Raw genomic sequence first — 19,762 nt, 5'->3', positions numbered from 1 at the left:
CTCACTCTCGCTCTCCCTCCCTCTCTCTCTCTCTCTCTCTCTCTCTCTCTCTCGCTAACTCTCTCCTTGCTCGTTCTCTCAGCGCACTAATGGCCACAGATTGGGATTATCATGCAGGCGTCTGTGAAGAAAGCACGAGGTGGACGAGCCCATTTCTTTTTTTTTTTTTTTTTTCATACAGCTGGACCAAATGCTGAACCCTCCCTCCCCCAGCATGATGGAACTCTGTCACTTTGAGAGATTAGATGAGCAGTGATTTGAATCACACACACACACACACTAAAATGCCACACACACACACACACACACACACACACACACACACACACACACACACACACACACACACACACACACTCACTCTCTTCACACACCTGTCAACACTGGCACAATGGTGGAGAATATGAGAGCACAAAATAGGTTCCTGCGCCACAGAATGCAGCTGGATTAGATTTATTATTGATTCGAGTCGATGCTCTGGGAAATGCAGCCCCTCGGATCAGTTTGCAGCTCTTCATCTGTCAATTAGATGCTCCAACAAAGCATCACTACTGCCGCCTGCTGTAGTCGACTATTATAGACAGCTCAGAGAGTGCATCAAGCACCGAGACTTCAGTTGTGTGGTGGTTGGAAACACTGAAGCACACAAGACAGATGAGGTGTTTTCCCTTCATGTGACACTTTTTAATTTCAAGTTTACACACTAAATGGGGCATTAGAAAAACAGATTTAAATGATTTCAAGTCTGCGCCGTGAATCCAACACAACAGAAGGTTAACTAGTATAAGCATTTTGTTTTTTTGTGAAAAACTAGCCTAAGAACACAGACTTCTCCAAGCCATCCTCCACCTTGGTGTACTCGAGGTGAGACTTGAAGTACTGGCTGTCGTATCGTGGGCTGCTGCGGACATATTCCAGGTAGTCAGGAGTTCCAGGGCAGATGACATTGTCGGCCAGCAGGACGCTGCCTTTCCTGAGGAGGCCACACTCCTAGATAAAAAAGGGAAAAGGTTGATAAGTTAAAAATAGGGCTGCAAAAAAAGATATTGCGAGTATTTTGACAGATAGCGATATGACACATCATTTTACATTTCATTTAAACAGAAAATAAAATGTGAAAAATTATGATGCAATTTTTTCGTTCCCTTACATCTGGATGAGGCTGTCACAATACCAAGATATTTGTTATTACCACAATATCTATGGGAATTTGAAAATAAAAATGATATTAAATAGCATTCAGATCAAAACTACCTTTCATTTTGTTTATTGGGTGTTTACTGACATTTTTGTGGCAAATTCATTTCCACCAAAATACAAGTGTAGGCAGGGTGAAGAGAAAAAAAAAAAGAAAAGAAAAAAGTTTTAAAAACAAACATTTACTAAAAAAAATTAAATGCAACCAGATGAACTCTTGAAGAAGAGATTGAAAAGGCAGCTTGATTACTCACACGATATTATCATGTGCATTATGAACATATTATGAATATCTATTTTTTGAATATCACTGTTATCATGAATATGGTGATATTTCTACAGCCCTAGTCTGGAGAATACGAGGGGCGAGTGCTAAGTTCACAGCATAAGGACAGAAGGAGAGGAGCTGTCAGCTGTCTGAAAACTTGAAGTTAATAACTGGTGATATTTTCAGAAACAGAATCTTCAGGAAGTGGAAATTGCAAGTCATCACTGACTAAATACACAAGCCCATAAACCTACAGTGCTGACAGCAGTTTAGATTTTAGATTTTAACTTGTCCTATACCTATTAATATGACCCTCAGACTACTTTGCTTCCCCGGGATGAGGAGGGAGCTCAGTGGTTGCCATTTTGACAGTGATGATGACGTATCACTGCTGTGGATCATTTTCTGGTGGATTAAGACGCCGGCTTCTAAAAGCACGGATCAGGTTTTCTGAAATTGACTTCTCCTGCCTTAGGCCATGAACTTATCAATAACCCTTTGTATGATTTGTAGGCTGGAGCATCTCTGTAGCATCACAATGCATCATTTAAATGTTTTATATATGTTGTGCCACATTTTGCCTTTATTAAATTGGTGCAGCTCCTGTGATTTGAATATTGAATGCTGTGATTCTGACAACATTTTGATCAATTGTGCACCACTATAAAACGAGCACAACTGACTTGCCTCCATCAGCTTCGTGTCAGGAAGGTAGCGATCCTTCCAGTGATCCAGGAAAACTAAATCGAATGTTTTCACCCCAAACTGCTCCTTCATCTTTGGGATCCAGTCACCAGACGCCCCTTCAACCAACTGGACCTAGGAACAAGAAAGAAACACACTTTTTCCTGACCTGCACAAACCATGTAAATCTTTTTTATACTGGTCTCTGTGGAGACCTCCTGCTTTACCTTTTCCTCCAACCCTGCCCAAGCAATGACTTGACGTGCAATTGCAGCAAAGTCTGGGTTAAATTCGAGAGTGATGAGCTTGGCGTGAGGGGGCAGCAGGCTGGCGATGCGCACCGTGGAGTAGCCACAGTAGGTCCCCAGCTCCAACACAGCGGCTGGGTTTACCTCGGATACCACTGAGTCAAGAATGCAGCCTGGGGCAAAAAAAAAACAAAAACAAGTGGATCCCAAAACACACAGCAGGGTCAAGCAAGGATATGATTTCATACATGAAAGCACACAGTCACATAACGAGAAGTCAGTACCTTTCTCATCCCCTACGTTCATGGCCCACTCCTTGTGTCTGCAGAAGTGATCGATGGCCCTGACCACGCTGCGAGGGTCTCCTCTGGTGGCGTTCTTCTGAACTGCACCCAGGAGCCGCTGCAGGAGAAATAAACCGCAACATCTTACTGGAGGGAATTTTTATGAAAAGGTGTCATGTACAGCCTCTCACTGACTATTCATTCTTTCATGCTTTAAGAGATTATTAATTAGAACACTTCTGTGTTGCCAGGTTGTGACCACACATTTAAGTGACAGGTCCCATTTGAGGGCGTCTTTCCACTTTGAGTCTGCACTGTTGAGGAGCAGTAATGTGTGTAGAGCTCGCCATTTTCCCTTTGGCATCCAAACTGTCACCCAAAACACTGCTGGTAAATACACAGGAAAATAAATAAAAACATTTAACAGCGCTGCTCTGTTCCTCTTTTTTCATGTGAGTTTTTGAAGACCTGTCATTGTTAAAACGTTACCAGGACTGATTGATGTGTAGCTGCCTCTCTACTTGCACTGTTTGTGCCCAGCACACAGTTAAGTATGTGTTAATCTTTTCATTTTCATTTCATTAATAATAATCATTTATAGCATATATATATATATATATATATATATATATATATATATATATATATATATATATATATATATATATATTCATTATTCATGCTATTCATTTCACAATTAATAAAATAAAAGTGTGAAAAATTCCCATTGCAATCTTGTGAGAAAAAGAGAAAGAAAAACAAACAAAGAAAAAAACTTCAAGTCATCTTCAAACCGTTTGCTTTGTCCATCAAACAGTCCAGAACCAAAAGACTCTTCTATAACTGTCAGAAATGACAATGAAAAGTAGTAAATCCCCACATTTAAGAGGCTGAAACCAGCGAATGTTCCAGGTTTCTGCTGGAAAAATGAAACAATGAATCGATTATAAAAATAGCTGATGATTTATTTTCTTTTGACTGACTAACCGAGTAATTGACTAACCAGCTCTAACCTGCACAAAACAAGGCTGGACACTGTTTGTTGCGAAAAGGAATAAAGTCAAGAGTATGTGTTGTACATGTTTGGATGTGTTAGTCCCACTGTCCCATGTTGTCGGTGTGTGTTTCTTGCTTTGCTGCCTAAGTAGTCATGTTGTGCTTATTTACTGTTTGTTTTGTTTTCCCTGTGGATAACTCTGGTTTTTCTGCCTGCCTTTTGCTTTGGATTTTGCACTTTTGGGAATTTCAAAGGCTAAAGCTTTGATTCCATTAAAATTTGTTTCCTGTTCAGTCTTCTGGCTGCCTCTAGGGGCCTGCATTTGGGTCCCTTTGTGTTTAACATGTTAAGCAATTTTTCATTATAAAGCTGCAACCTGTGTTTAGAATACTTTGTCAATGCTTGATGAATACTGTTTAGTTCATCTATAAGCATTATTTGCAGGGAAATATTCAAGTTGTAGTAGATGTTTATAACCCTTTACAGCCGCTTGATAAATGTTTAATAATGCTTTTTAGTGTTTAATAGTGAATTTACTATGAACTGAAGTTTTAACTTACTATAAAGTTTTACTATTATTTTCAAAGGTGGTTGTACTGTATATGCTGAACATTCATTGACCGAGGCGTATAATAAAGCATATGTCAGCTATGTATTTCTTTTTCTCACTCATCTCCCACAGTGTGTTTTCTGCTCCTGCACACCTGGTTCCTATCAGCTCATCACCACCGTGACCTGCTTCTGTCCTCACAGCTGCTTCTCGTGCGCTTGTTAAGCTGCCTGGTGATTCCGTACGGACAGCACCTTCTCAAGAGAGTTTGACAGATTCTCTTGTTATCTTATTAACACATCCTTCGAGCCAGTTGATCTGTTGCTCATTCACCATTTGGTTTAACAGTGACCAAAGTTTTGACCCCTAACCAAAGCATCTCAAAAGTGTTTAAAATCAAATTTGCCCCACATTTGGGTCTGATTCTGGCTGAACAGAATGCAACTTGTTTTCAATACTGACGTTAAAGGTTACAATATATTAACTGTTCATCTGCACATTTGGTTCCTTCGACTGAAAGTCTGGGTATAATGAATGTTAAAGTATAACTTCATAGTGAACATTAACTATCTATTCACCCTCAAACTGATGGAAATTTGGATAAAGTTCATTATCCACAAAACATTTCTGGAGCTTCACAGAAAAACAGAGTTACAGCATTCTCCTAAAAGAGTATAATCCAAGCCGAATTTACCCTTTCAGGTTTGTAAATTTTCTGCTGTTGTTATTTGTTCATTTACTTAGCCACGTTGTCAACAGATGCGCTTAAAGCCTTTTTTTCTTGTTTTTTTTTCTTTTAGGGACAGATGGGGAAGCATCAGCCCTAATTAATTAGCACAAAGAAAAGCAGGAGCTCCTCCCTCACAATAACCAAGCGTGGATTCATACAATTGTACGCTTGCATGCATACCTATTGTGTGGGTGCATAGCTGCGTCACATACTGGGTCTGAGGTTTCTATATGAAAGGCTTCATTGTCAAGTAGTAAATCAAAATGATGTTATCTGCTTCTCCTTTTATAATGTATAATTTATTGTTTTATTTTACGAATGAGACAAAGTAGATTTATCGTGAATGTTGTAACATCTTCTCGTAAAACCACAAAATCCATAAATCTTGTTGCTGTTCAACAGCAGATAAAGTGTTTATTTTAAAGGGTCAATGTACGAGACGATTAATACTGCAAAGTACTTGCAATATAAAGATATAGTGGAGTTAATGCATTCTGAGCAGAGAAGGTTGTGACTCTTTGTGTGCACTGTAATCTGAGTTTCCCAGTCATTTGGCCTGCTAGCCGCGTTAGACAATTGGCAGTGGAACACGTCAACAGAATGCAGCTATATTAATGGTATTAGTTACACAGGTGAAAGGCTTCATATTAAATGTAGCCCTGACCTGCACCTGACTTGTTTTCCAAAAGCTTAGTTAACCTGGATAAGATCTTATCTGATTAAGAGTTTTAACATCACTGTATAAAAAGGGATTAATTCCCTCTCACGCCAGTTGTACCTGAGCTGATGGCATTCCGGTATAGCAAGTCAGAAAACTGGCTGTCAGTTTAGCCATTGTTAGCAACTGTTAGAAGTCACAGTTTATAACAACGCATTTTGCTGTACCCTGCGCTACAAACACTGAGCTGACATGCCCACAAATAGAAGGTGGACTGAAATGATGTAATTTTGAGGTCAGGGTTAGTGAGGTGCGTCTGAAATACGACTTCAGAGAGGCATTCTGGTTGAATTTGTCAACTGCTAATTTGGAAATTCCAACTTCTTTCCAGTTCAATTCAATTCAGTTCAAAGAACTTTATTTGTCCCCTTGGAGCAACTAAAGGCAAAGACACAAATAAGTCAGCACGTTAAGTACACAAGTCTGTATGTTAAGTACACAAGTCATCATGTTTGTTACACAGAGACAAACAAGTCAGATAGAACAAAACAGGGTGGATGGGAGTTTAGGAGGCAAACAGCCGTGGGAACAAAGGTTGCTCTCCTCCTTCTTAGCTCATATGGAACGCACCTTAAAATTAGCATTTAGCTCGAAGCACAGAGCTAGCTTGCCTGAAGACCTGTGGTAAATTGAATTGTGTTAGAGTATTTATAACCATGCTTTACAATGTATCTACAAGTATTCATATACTGTAGTGATGCTGACATTTGACCTACAGTGTGGCCACTCCTTGATTTATTTACAAAGCCCTATATTCTGTCTCCTCTAGTTGCAATAGACCTAGTCATTAATGTCGTCGCTGCTCTTGTTAGAGAAGAATACTGTGTATTGAAGACTTACCTGAGGTCGTGTGGACTGGGTCAATGTGTCCAGCAGCCGCTCCACGATGACATCATGCCACATGAGCGCCAATCCTCCATGATACTGAACAGCAGCGGGGATCACCCACCTGTACAGAGCGTACACAAGAGCTGCTCCACCAGTGCAACTGTAAAACAGAGTCAGCCACATCCTGCAACCAAGACAGAGAGCTGTGAGCATCAATTCATAATATGGTGCTGCATTATGGGAAGAGGCTGTGAGAAAAGGACCTCAAACACAACAACAACGCATCTCCATGAGATAAATGAAAGCTCTCATATCTCCCTCCACTCTACCTCTCCCTTTGTGTGAGGCTAATGAGATGGGTGTTTACTATGCAGTGTACAATACTGTGCCTGATGCTGTGTCCATTATCAGCTGCTGCTGCTGCTACTGACAGGTCCAAGCTGCACACACACACACACCTCTCAATATGACGCTATCAGAGCAGGATATCATTTAATATCAACTGCAATAAGCCCTGGAAAACACACAACAGAGAGCTTTGTGTGCAGCTTTCCCACTCTCCAAAGCAATTAGTCTGTTAAGATATCCTGAGCACCGATGAATTGTGAAGAACAAAAACAGGAGAAAAGCACAGCCAGAATTCTAAACAAGGACTCCCTCTGTGGGAAAGCATTGCTGGAAAGCGGCATTACCTTGCACTCATAATGCAACTGTGAAAGACCAGTGGTGGTTGAGGTAATTCCTTTTGATTTGGAGTTTGAGTTGCATGGCAACTGGCTGAGGGTTAAGAGCTGTGTCACAAAAGACACAGCTCTGTGGCTTTAACCTTTACTTTGGCTTCATCATAACGTACATACAACCAGGGGATTCAGAGGCACAAATGCAGAATACTCTGGCATGACTTTTTAAACACACACTTGTAGCTTTCAGCGCTGTGCAATGAGACAGTTGCACACTGACAGAATTCATTCTCTCTTTAAATTTTCCATCAAATGTAGCAACAAGTTTTCAAATAGAAGAACAGATTATTAAAACCTGGTCATCATTGCAGATATAGTACATTCATTTGTTGTGAAAATGGTTTGACTGAGCACCACCACCAGTTGGGCGCTACATCTCACAGGACAACATGTGCACACACTCTGCTGTCCAAAACAGGAATTAAAACCAAACTGAGCCAACAGTGGAACAAACACATGTTAGGCAATAACCAAAACAACGCATGCATTCTTAAAGAGTCTCTAATTAAATTCTAACACAAAACATGACTTACGTGCAGGCAAACGGCGCACCCTGTCCTCCTCTTACCTCCTCTTGCTGCTGGAGGAAAATCTGTGGGTTTTCTAACAGCCGGACATATGGCTGTATCTACGTGAGACTAACTCCTCCCTCCTCCTCCTTTCATCCATCCCCCACTCGGAGCTGAATATAAGCATGCAAGGAATGCCCCACAGCCCAAATCTCTACGGTCAGCACTCGCTCACTCACTCTCTCTTACACACACACACACACACACACACACACACACACACACACACACACACACACACACACACACACACACACACACACACACACATACAATTAATGTGTGAAAAAAACAAAGTAATTTCTGTTTGCCATTAAGTGATTTCTTCAGGTTAACTGTGAGGGCTATGGCAACCAGTTATCGGAAATGTCGCATATCCAGTTTTATTACATTTTCAGCTCTTTCTTCAAAGGTACCCAAATAAGAGGTTCTCATCACAGTTTGCTGTGGAATAATAAAGCAAATATACTGCCTTTTCCTGTGTGAGTCATGGAAGTAGTCCTCCCATTTCATGGGGTATAAGTGTTACTTCTAGGAAAGTACCCAGAAGTCATTCAAACAGTATCATATCAAAGCCACAAACAGATACAGCACCTCATTGCTATGCATCCTGAAGAAAACAGTATTAAAACTACTTTGTCTTCTTTTGAATCGCTTCCCAAGGAAAGAAAAGAAATGGAGGCGCAAGCGGATCACGATCTCTAGACATGAGGCAGTTGTGCTCATAATACTTTTGTCCACAGAGGTCACCAGGATCAACAATAAATTAAAGGCACCTTGCCTGTAGCAGCTTTAAAGGGGAATATGTCCAAGAATTATATTCTTGGGTACTATTTTACTAAAACCATCAAAAAAAAAAGTAAATATAATGATCTGTCTACATATGGTGTTGTAACCAGCTAGCTCATCCCGGTCCAAACCTGCTCACCTAACAGAGATAACTGAGCTAAGAGCTACAGTTCGCAGCAGTTAGCAATTACTGTTGATATGATGCATCCCCCCTTTTGATTTGAGTCTCAATTTGACAGGTGGCCAATTAATAAATATTTTAAAGTACAAATTACAAAAGGACAAGTAAACATAAATTATGTATGTACATACTATCTTTGGACCTTTATTTGATCCTGCATGTATCCATTTTTTTTTCTTATCCGGTCACTTACAATATGAACATATTTGAAAGTGCACTTTACTGTGGCTCCGATGGGGCATGCAGTCTCGAAATAAACCATTGACTAAAGTTATAAAGTAAATTTAGTGACATAAATGGTACAATATAAGCCTCCAGAATATTGGAACATGAAGTAGCAGGGTAAAGTATAGGTACTCTGAAAATTGAATTAAGAGCAATATCTTCATAAATGTACCTCGTTACATTTCATTGCTGCCTCAGTCTGGTGTACTGCTACCCTTTCAGTACTTAAAAAAGCATCTCTTTGAGGTCAACTCTTGATGAATCTGTCTTACAAAACAAACTAAACCAATCTTGTGTAAATTTATTGACAATCAAATATGTTGTGATCACATCATAAGGTGGTTTTCCAAGAATACACTTCTCTTTTGTAATTTCTGTGCCTGAATTAAATGTGACTGCTATTGCAATACTAAAAGTCAAATTAACCCGACAGGGAAACGGCTCTCCCTCGGGCTAATAACTATCAACGAAAGCTGTGCTTGTGATGCCAGCACCTGATACCACTGTACATCCCACAGCAGTCCGAGTCCCCGTGTCATGTGTGATGTGTCCATGCCTGCTCCTGAGAGAGCTATCCCACTGGGCTCTGAACAAGACAGAACCGACATGTCTAGGATATGATCCAGGGGTGTTTGAGACATTGGGCAGCGGTGGCTCTTTTCTCTGGCAGCAGATCAAGCATGGTGAGGAGGAAGGAGCTGAACTGGGCGGCTTCCTCCCGTGGCCACTCGTACTTATCCAGCAGGATCTCAAACAAGCTCCATGGCTTCAGCTTTGAGATGTGTCGCAGTTGTCCTGAACAGGGAAAGAAGTAGACTGATACACTGCTCTTGTCTACTTTATAGTACTAAATACTTTTTTTTAGAATAATTCTTTAATATCAAGTTTTTAACTGATCTCAAATGTTGTCTTTTACTTCAAGTAATGCAGGTGATTTGGTTTTATGATGAGCAGGATGCAGTATTACGAGCAGTAATTACTCTATATTAAGAATTCAGTACATTTTACCTTTTCGGTTGAAGTATCGTTTGGAATTTCTCCCTGAGAGGGCAAACTGGGATGGAAGTTGTCCTAGCAACTCAATGATGTGGGCAATGTGATCTGAGAGAACATAGGCAGATGCAGTATTAAAAAGCACATTTAGTCTGATCAAGGACAAAAAGGATGTTGTGAAGAAGACAAACCTTCCTCGCGGGTGAATGTGGCTCCTGACTGGGGGTCGAACAGATAATCCCCTGTAGCCAGCTCGAAAGCCTACAGAACACATTAAGGGAGAAAATATGCCTGTGACACATCAATTACTAGCAACACTGGAATTAAACATTTCCAGAGAGAGATGAAGATCATCAATGCAGGTGCTCGCCCAACCATGCAGGCGGTGCTCCAGATGTCGGCCGGTGTGCCATAGTCAGCGCCGATCAGAACCTCCACAGAGCGGTACTGACACGTCTGGATGTCCTCAGTGAAGTGTTTGTGCTGAAACAGGAGAGATGAAGTTTTAATGTTTCAGTGTTAATGAACTGCATGACTATCATCTGTGTACTCATGGTTATGTGGCATATCATTGTCTTGGCCAAAATTATGTTGGGATAAGATATTACTATTATCAATATTATATGTGGTATGTTACCAATGACTTAACTGAACTAATAAAAACATTTTGAAGGAAAAATTGTTGTTGACGATCTAGAGTTACTATTTCTCTGGGGTATTTCAGACTTGGTGTGATGAATCAGATCTCTTTATTACATGCAGCATGGAGAGGAGACCCACAGTGTTCTCTCCAGTCTTCCAGATTGTCTTGACTCACTGTCCATAACAACAGAGCAGGGGTTACATTCCTCATGATAGTTGTTAATCATGCCTTCCCCAAAACAATGACTCTGATGTTTTGCAGGACACTAAATGTCAGCTCATCTAACTTTCTGATGAAACCTTTGACAGAGATTTGCCCCTCATATGAATTCCCCACATGTTCTTAGCCTGACAATCCCTCCCTATACCACAGGCTTCAACTAAACCCTAAAATTGGCATACCAACATTCTTACAATGCTAATATGCTGATACTGAGCGGTGTGGTGTAATGTTAACCATGTTCACTAGCTTAGTTAAGCATGTGAGCATGATAACATATAGATAAAGCTTTTTGGAATGTTGTTAATTATACTGTCAAGGAATCTTTGATACATTTTCGATTATATACTTACATTTTTTGACTATTTTCACGATAACCAATTCTCTTTCAACTCATGACAAGTGACTCTGACATCCCCCCAAAACAGCCTCTGTCCAGTACAAACTGTGCAAGCCAAAAATAAAGGTGCTGTCATACGCAAAGATGAACCTCAAGTCACACAAAAGGAGCACATGTAGAAACATGTAGTAGAATACACACAGCATACCTGTGGTTCCTGCCAGTGCTGTTTTTGTAAGGGTTATTTGATTTGACTGACTATAGAGTGCTGAATATCCTAAATACATTTTATATTACTTAAAATGTTTTTAGATGTTTCAAGAAAAACGTACTTGTTTTCAGTATTTGATTTTGAAGTAAATTTAAAGTTATCCAAAAGTATTCAGATTAGCTGACATTGTTTTGCAATCTAATCGAATGCATTTCTCAATACAACTGGCTTGTAATCTGACCCAACCCTTGGATATTTCTGTCTGAGCCAATGGGGTGGACAATCCTTTTCATAAAGCCATGCTGGAAGGATGGCTAAAAATAATTCAAAATGGAAAAAAAAAAGTCATCAGAGAAAAGAACATCTTTCTCTGACTCTGCCAAATGAAAAGAGATTCATAACCACCGCTGGGTAGCACTGAAATTCACAACATCATACGTTATGCCTCTCTCAAGCTACATTTCAAATCAGCCTACACAGTCTTGTCTCACTGGAAACATATGGCAGCTGTGTTTTTCACTGGGGGGCACAGTAAATAATGCTTTCATACTCTACAGGAAGCATCTGTTGCTTTTAGTTCTGTACGGGTTGAAGGGGTTTCCAGAACTAGATACATGGCCATTTATAAAACGCCACAATTTGCTTCATGGCTCTGACAACTGTGAGACATGTAGCCATTATTATACTGAAGCAAAACTCTTCTTTTATCCTGGAGTCTGTGATCTAGCACTAATCTGTCAAAATAAGCCACATACATTTCTAGCTGAACAGATTAAGTTTCAGTACCTCTGCCAATGAGATTTTCGCATATGTCCCTTTATTTGTCCTTTGTTTTGTCAGTCAGATTACACAAAAACTTTTGAACAGAATTTCCATGAAACTTGCATGGGGGATGGTTCTAGGCCCAGAACAGACCCTGTTAACTGTTGGTGCAGATCCACATAAAGAGACAGATACTCTCTCTGTCTCTCTCTCTCTGTCTCTCTCTCTCTCTCTCTCGACTTATCCAGGGTTTACCCTGCCATCACCCAATATCAGCAGGGTTAGGCTCCAGCCCCCCTGTGACCCGGAAAAGGATAATCAATTTCCGATGATGATGGAGGGATGAATGGATGGATGGATAGGGGACTATCTACAGTATGAGTGGTCTTAAATTATGGCTGAGTGGTTATGGGTTGTTTAAAGTTTAAAGTGATGCCAGTTGTTTGAGTTTGAAATTGGATTAGAATTGACAACATTTAAGGGGACTGTTGGTCTTTGGCTGAGGTATGTGCTCAGTGCCATTCTAATATTACTTAGATTTATTCAACAACTCTTGTCTGAGTTAACCAGTTTTGTCAAATCTTCACTCAGTTTGCTATTATTGCATAAACTGTAAAGTAATTGCAGTTATCAACTTGTTATTTGTTATTTTAAAAAGCAGTTTCTCTCTGGCTGCTTATTGTTGTGGTATTTTGATGTAACTCACTGAGCAATTGCAGCTTAATTTAGATGGCGTACATACATATCAACTCTAAGAAATCCTGCAAAATTTGACAGCATGAGCAATATAAACAGATATAAATCTAGATTCTTATGCTGGACTCTGGTGGTATTCCCTAAATTCAGGGTCAATTAGCATAATGCTCACTGTATATATTTTAATGCATGAAAGAAACTGGATTAAAAAATATTCCGCTGTCAAAAAAAAATCATGAAATATGATGTCATGGAGGAGGCATGTACTGACAATCTTGTAGTCTGAAGATGAAATACGATTCTATCGATCTTTAGGTTTAGTTTGCCTGTTAAATAATCACTCACCACCCAGCAGGCATTGCCTAGGTCAGCAATCTTAACGACGATTTTGTCAGCACTCTCGGGCCTGAGTAGGTCTAGAAGCACATCCGAGTCACCTGAAAAACAGGAAACAATTTGACAGCTATGACAATCTAGGATAACTTGGGTTTTCTGATGATGCTAGGTTATCTATATAGTAACATATTAGCTCATGTAAACACGCTGACAAAGGTACAGACTTTTATACAGGAAATTGTAACATTAATTGTCAGGAAGACTGCTGACATCATAGTTTAGAAAAAAAGCATGTCATGAGACTGACCAATGGGAGAGGATGGTGCAGGTTTAGACAGCTCTTTTTCTCCATTCTGATGTAATAACACTGCTCTGGAGCCAGAGACAGGAGCATCTGTGTGGAGGTCTGTCCACGAGCGGGTGGAGTCTCCGGGACCGTGTGGAACTGAGTCGAGCCTGTCTTCAAATAGCAAGGTATGCCTCCTGAATTTGAGTTTAGGACCTGTGAGTTTAGAGAGACAGGTGGAGCTACGGGCACCAGCGGGAGCGGTGACATCAGAGAAGGACACACTAAGTTTGTCTTTTTGAAGGTGGTCAGGTGCGCTCTCCTGTCCTCGTCGACTCTTGTCTCTCCTTGTCAGTCGCTTCATGGGGTTCTTGGACACCTTGCTGGACTGCATGGGTAACATGTGAGCTGAACACTAAGGAAAACAACTTATCTGAAAAAACAAACCTCACTGAGCTTTCATCATTTTGAAAGTAAAGAAAATCAGTCAAATTAAAGCCACTGTGTGTTGGAATTAAAAGTGACAGTGGTGCCCCCTAATGGCAGCTTCAAAAACATTCAACATAACATTGACATGTCAACCTCTTTACTCAATACATCTAATACATAATAATATAAAATAATCATAAACATATAATCCATAGTTCCCATAAGCCCCATTAACAGAGTTTCACACGTAATCTATGCACTGAGAGCTAAAAAAAATAAATTCTGAGGCTGTTACTCTACGCTTGTTGTAAAACAGTAAGTTGCTAACAACAAGATATTTTGAAACCAAAACAAAAGTAGTTGGAAGGACATCAAAATCTCCAGTTGTGTCTCCACAACAAGCAAGCCCCTCTACCCCTCATGTATCCCAGCCCTTTGGGCTATGGGATCCTGTAAGTGACACAACAATGCCACAACAGCAAGTGGATCAGTGTGAGCACATATTCATCACAAGCACAAGTCACCATGCAAAATATAATCAAGGACTATTTCAGTGTTTCTGTGTCTGGTTTCTAAATGTGATATTAATATTGTAAGTAAGTATTTTCTGGTTTTCTGCCCCGGTAATGTCTTTATCTTCAGATAGGAAACAAAAACATTCAAATACATATCATTAGGGGTGTCCACTGTCTCTTTAAGATCAAAATAGTGATTGCAAGAAAAGTACAGCAGAATCAGCATGGTGGACACCTACTTTGGACCTATATTTCTTCAAGATATAATAAAGAACTTTGCTGAATTAAAATATCTATAAATGACTGGATCTTTTCTCATAGTTTGTTGAGTCATATACTTTCACTATCTCAACAATATCTGAATACTGAAATTCAATACTTGTTTTTAAAGTAACAATGTATTTCATTTGTTCGCTCTAACTTCCAGGCTAAGTCTGAGATTGACAAAAGAAGTCTGCAAATGTAACTAAACATAAATACATTCTCCATGAACTGATAGACTTTCAATGGCAATGGTGGTTGTTGAATCATGACGACAACGACTCCCATGAACCCACGCTACTTCTCGATATCATTAAAGTACGTCTTTTGTTTTACTTTTTTGATTGAGAGATCCCTGTCAGTAAGTCAGTAAGCACAAATACAACATCTCCCTGTGTATACAGATCACAGTTTTAGCCAGAATAAAAAAATGTTTTGCAGAACAAGGCTGTTCTGCTCAAATATTTTGTGAAAATGTGTTATTTTTGTCACATAAAGGTGGTGGGTTGAAATTCCTGCAATATTAACATCATAAATAAATGTGTGTGGAGATTAAGGATTCAAGTCTCTTCCATCCAGCATCACAGTCGTGATTATATCAAACAGAATCAACAAATCTCAAAGTGATGTGGTCATCTGGGACTATAATCTGAAAGGGTTAATTGGTACATGACTCATGCCCTGCCTTTCCATTTTTCCCATGTCATTTGGTCAGTTCCACACTGCAGATGTTAATAAGATGCAAGTAAGAAGCTCAAGTACAAAAGCAAATCACAACATCTATCTTACCCACTCTCCAAGAGTGTGGAAAACCCCAGTCAGCTTCCCCAACAAGCTGGACAAACTCTTAGGAAATCATAACAGAAATGCACAGGTCATGATCCAATTTTTCAAAAATACAAATGTCCTACTAAAATAAATACAATGATAATGAACAGAAGAATAAATTTCAGGTTGCACACCTGTTTTTCTCTGGAGGATCTGTTCACTGGCAGGAAGTAAAAACACCAGCAGGTGATGAGGAGGAGTGAATGTAAAATTAAATGACAAAAGTAAAAAGGAACAAACAATTTTCTTGCATTTTAATCCACAACGCCTCCGTCAGCCTGGTACACGCAGACTCCTTTATAATTGCACCTAAACATAGATTTCATTTATAATGCAGTGTCACTAACCTGAGGAGCTGGCGACAGCAGGGGACACTGGTAGCTGCCACAGCTCGGTGTTGGCCGCCAGTTTCCGAATGTAAACCTCGTCCACTCTCAGCAGGATGTTTTCTGGCTTGATGTCTGTGTGGATGATCTTGCATTTAGTGTGCAAGTAATCTAAACCCTGCAGGACCTGTGATAAGGAATGAAAAAAACTGTCACTGTCACTGCATTTAAGATGGACAAAAGGGTTGCATATTACCTGTCGGAGGATGCTCTTAACGCAGGGAAGGGGGAGACCAGTGTAGTTGGATTTGACAATCCACCTCAGCAGCTGATGGCCCAGCACCTCCAGAACCATGCAGATGTCTGGTGAGTGGTGAAGGACCTTGTTTGATACTGTAAAAACATACATGTTTCTAGACAGACAGACAGACAGACAGATAGATAGATAGTCTCTTTGAAGGATACGCTCTCCATTTGCTCCAGTAATCCTGAAGTCATCTATGAGGTTCACGATTCTCTCATGTTGTGGATCTTTAGGGTCACTATCCCTTACCTGACCATCATATAATGAACATATTACAATATCAACAAATATTGAAATCTGTAAAAAAAAAATAACAATAACACTGTTTTGATTTAATGATATATAAGCCACTGTGAGAGATGCTGGTGGTATCGTATTAATATTACCAAGACTGGAGCTGCCAGAGAGTACTCAACTCAATATCATCAAAGTACGTGCGTATATTAATTCAAATTGCTTCACCCTGTCTCGCTCAGTCTCTCCCTCACACACACAATCAGAAAGTGCATCTTTCCCCACACTTTCAATATTAGACACGAGCCCAAACATGTTTTTTAATAGAGATTTTAAATTGACATCAGACATGGCATGACATCAGTTTTTTGCCACATGTATCAGTCTCATTTATTGGCAGGACTACAAGGAATCCACGCCCTCAGAATTCAGTCAACAACTCTGAAGATTTTCTGCAGATTCTCAAGGAACAGAGACATTGTTTCTTTGTTTTGTTTTTAGTTAGTGTTAAGATTAAGGTTAGTACTGCAGTGTGACAATATGGCAAAAATGTTATTTGCTGCTGAAGTTTTGTCAGCATGGAAAATTGCGAGGGATTTGTCTTAATGACTTAACACAGACAGAGAAATGTTGCTCGGTAAAGTGTGTCAGCACTTAGCGGAAAATAAAATCTTAAATTCAAAAGTTCCTACTAAGATCTGCTGAATACCTAAATCAGCCTGCTTGAGGTATTTGTAGGCTTTGTAGGTTTTAATTTATTATGGCAGCTTATTTTTGCTCAAAAATAATATTTGTGACCTTAAATTACTATAGCTCCTCACATTACAAGTAAAAAAAAAAAAAAAGAGAGAAATTCTTCTGATTCTCATTTTGAAGAAAACGGAACAACATTATGCAGATTCTACTTGGTCCTGCTTCTTAGTGAATCTCACTCCACGACCACCACAGTAAAGACAATATTTCCTTGGTGTTGAACAGACACTTACTTTCAAAGTACTCTTGCAATCCACACATAGTAGATTAGTCGATTGTAAGAGCACTCTAAAATGATTAAACCTACTGAGAATGCATCTTAATCAAAAGCAATCCAGTCACACTGACACATTTCAGAAGTTTGATCTCATCCAGTGCCGTCTCTGTGAATGTTTGAGCACTCTTCACCACCTTCAGAGCCACAAAACGCCTCCTCCTGCATGCAAACAATTATGGAAGTTAGCTAATATGATGTTTATGTGATACTGTCACTAAACGTATTACTATTTGTTATTATGTCACAAAAAAGTCAAAAGGTCAAGTCTGTACTTACTCCATATCCCAGCAGAGCCACACAGTAGAGAAGTGACCCCATCCCAACTTTTTAACCACCTGGTAGCGGTCAACAAAAATCTCTCCAATCTCTACGTGATAGTAGCCACCTGCAACACAACGTAGCGCCTGCATCAAGAAAGATCTCAACCAGTGAGTTGGAGTTTGGTGCTGTGATATTGCAGCCTTACCAATGTCATAGTCTTCAGGGTTCTCCTGTTGCTCATCATAAGCTGCCAGAGGCTCGGGGGAACGAGGATGTGTCTGTGCAGCTGGAGGGCAGTGGGCAGCTTTGCTGGGTGGTGGTGAAGGTTTGGGACGCACTGATATGCCTGGGGAGGGGTTAGTCCTTGGCTTGATGGGTGGATTCAGTGAGTTTGAAGTGATGAGGGCTGATATAGCAGCAGCATATGAAGATGACATGCTTATCTGGAGCCTGATGAGTTCAGGCACAGCTAAAGACAGGGCCAGATGACAGCAGCTCTCAGGGAGAAAGCTACAAGAAAAATACATGTGCATACTTTCAATCATAGAAGGAGTTTATTCAATCATCCTTACATCTCTGAAACAAGAGTTCATTAACTGTTGGACTCCGGTGACTTGTTTGTTACAGGAGGTTGTTTGCGGTGACATTTCAAATGGGCCAGTGGATGTGTATGTTTATTTTTAGCTAGACGAATGGCATGTCAACGTAAATAGCTCCTGACACTAGCCCAGCTGCAACTGAACTCTGTTCTTTCTCTCTGATTTAGCATGGACGACTACAGACTGGGCTTCACAGATGTAAATAGGAATGGCTGGCAATTCAAATGAATGTATTTCCATTCAAGGGATATTTGACAAGATCAATTATTTAGCTAAGACAATAAAGTGACAGTCTCTCATACAGCGCTAACTGTATCAAGTAATTGTACTTCTGTGTGGTTGTGCCCACTGTGTCACGGGACTGTCAAAAGGTACTTAAGTCATCTGATGTTGACTGAAATGAAAACAGAAAAATGCAAAGTATTACTGTGGCTTCAAAATGAAGTCTATGTTGGCGCCTGCATCAGCCTACATGTGTCTTGATTTGCTTGTTAAAATCTGACAGCTCGTCATATCCTGTCACCCGGTGACAGATGAAGTAAACGACAAGGACTTAACAGCTGCGCACCAAACAGCTAGCTGGCGTGTTTATATGCAGCTCGACGGGCTAAATATTCTCCTGCAAATGCTGCTATTATTTCTCAGTTTGTCCATAGTTTTCCCCATGGTGTTGGACATTAAAGTAACGTAAGGAAAAACATAACACGTCTATTTTCAGGAACAAACCTATTGTGTTTTACATGAAAGTACACGGTAATAGCCTGGAAACATACCGTAACAGCCTGGCCTGTGGAGAGAAAATCCAGCAAGGGCGTTGAAGTTAAGAAAAAATGACCACGAATAAAGTAGCTTTGTTTTTTCCTTCGTCCTTCGTTGTGCGGTCGGTTTGTCTATAATTTAAGACACTTTAGCAGATATACCCCTGCTTTTTTTTTTACATTCATCTCTAATGCTCGACAGCGGGTCTTTTTTTTCGATGTTTAGCCTAAAGTCGACGTCTAAAGTCACCGCGTATGCTTAACTTGCTGTGTTTTACTCTCCCGCAGCGAGACCAAAGTTTTATTGTGAAGGTTTTAGCAGGAAGTCTAGTTTATTCTCGTGCCGGACTGAATTTAACGAGCTGTAGTCAGTCTCAACAGCGAGACGATTATAAAGTCAGTGAGTCTTGTTCGCTCGTAATTGATAGTAGGCCACACCAGAGGAGGAGCCTGCGGTACTTACCCCTGTGTGTGATATAGCCAGTTTTAATATTTGAAACGCGGGAAATTAAACGAGTCTGGCGCGAGGTCAGCAGGGTCCTTCAGTCCGCGTGCTCCGCTGCTCGCGCTGGTCAGTGTGACTGAAAAACCGTGTCAGGTCCAGGAATAGACCTGCTGCTGCTGGTGCTGCTGCTGCTGTGTTTCTGACTTTTGTCACCGTGCAGCTACCACTTCTGTTTTCCACAGGTCATTCTCTAATCTATCTATTGATTATTTTATCTG

General features: G+C 40.2%; 2 protein-coding genes across 5 annotated transcripts; both read right to left on the bottom strand.

The window, feature by feature from the left end:
- Positions 1 to 655: 655 nt before the first annotated feature.
- Positions 656 to 7,988, bottom strand: comtb (catechol-O-methyltransferase b). The gene is made up of 6 exons (XM_037101546.1): positions 7,778 to 7,988; positions 6,517 to 6,688; positions 2,682 to 2,799; positions 2,377 to 2,570; positions 2,153 to 2,284; positions 656 to 990 (listed from the first exon to the last, which is right to left on the bottom strand). Exons 2-6 carry the CDS (start codon positions 6,685 to 6,687, stop codon positions 811 to 813), a joined length of 795 nt encoding a protein of 264 aa, XP_036957441.1. The 5' UTR covers position 6,688; positions 7,778 to 7,988; the 3' UTR covers positions 656 to 810.
- A 1,306-nt stretch (positions 7,989 to 9,294) lies between these two features.
- On the bottom strand, positions 9,295 to 19,642 carry LOC119021327 (SRSF protein kinase 2-like). Of its 4 annotated transcripts, none has more exons than XM_037101543.1 (15): positions 19,503 to 19,642; positions 17,888 to 18,192; positions 17,698 to 17,806; positions 17,493 to 17,580; positions 16,319 to 16,406; positions 16,110 to 16,216; positions 15,875 to 16,040; positions 15,662 to 15,687; positions 15,489 to 15,545; positions 13,516 to 13,909; positions 13,218 to 13,309; positions 10,377 to 10,484; positions 10,193 to 10,262; positions 10,017 to 10,109; positions 9,295 to 9,803 (listed from the first exon to the last, which is right to left on the bottom strand). In XM_037101543.1, exons 2-15 carry the CDS (start codon positions 18,117 to 18,119, stop codon positions 9,619 to 9,621), a joined length of 1,815 nt encoding a protein of 604 aa, XP_036957438.1. In that variant the 5' UTR covers positions 18,120 to 18,192; positions 19,503 to 19,642; the 3' UTR covers positions 9,295 to 9,618. The 4 variants fall into 4 exon arrangements, with proteins under 4 accessions (XP_036957438.1, XP_036957437.1, XP_036957439.1 ...); XM_037101542.1 differs by lacking the exon at positions 19,503 to 19,642 and adding an exon at positions 19,055 to 19,474; XM_037101544.1 differs by lacking the exon at positions 19,503 to 19,642 and adding an exon at positions 19,055 to 19,474 and having other exon boundaries at positions 13,516 to 13,882.
- Between the last annotated feature and the right edge of the window lie 120 nt (positions 19,643 to 19,762).

This window comes from Acanthopagrus latus, chromosome 6 (assembly GCF_904848185.1).
Source record: "Acanthopagrus latus isolate v.2019 chromosome 6, fAcaLat1.1, whole genome shotgun sequence".
Lineage (NCBI taxonomy): Eukaryota > Metazoa > Chordata > Actinopteri > Spariformes > Sparidae > Acanthopagrus > Acanthopagrus latus.
This window is presented reverse-complemented; position numbering and strand designations above follow the sequence as displayed.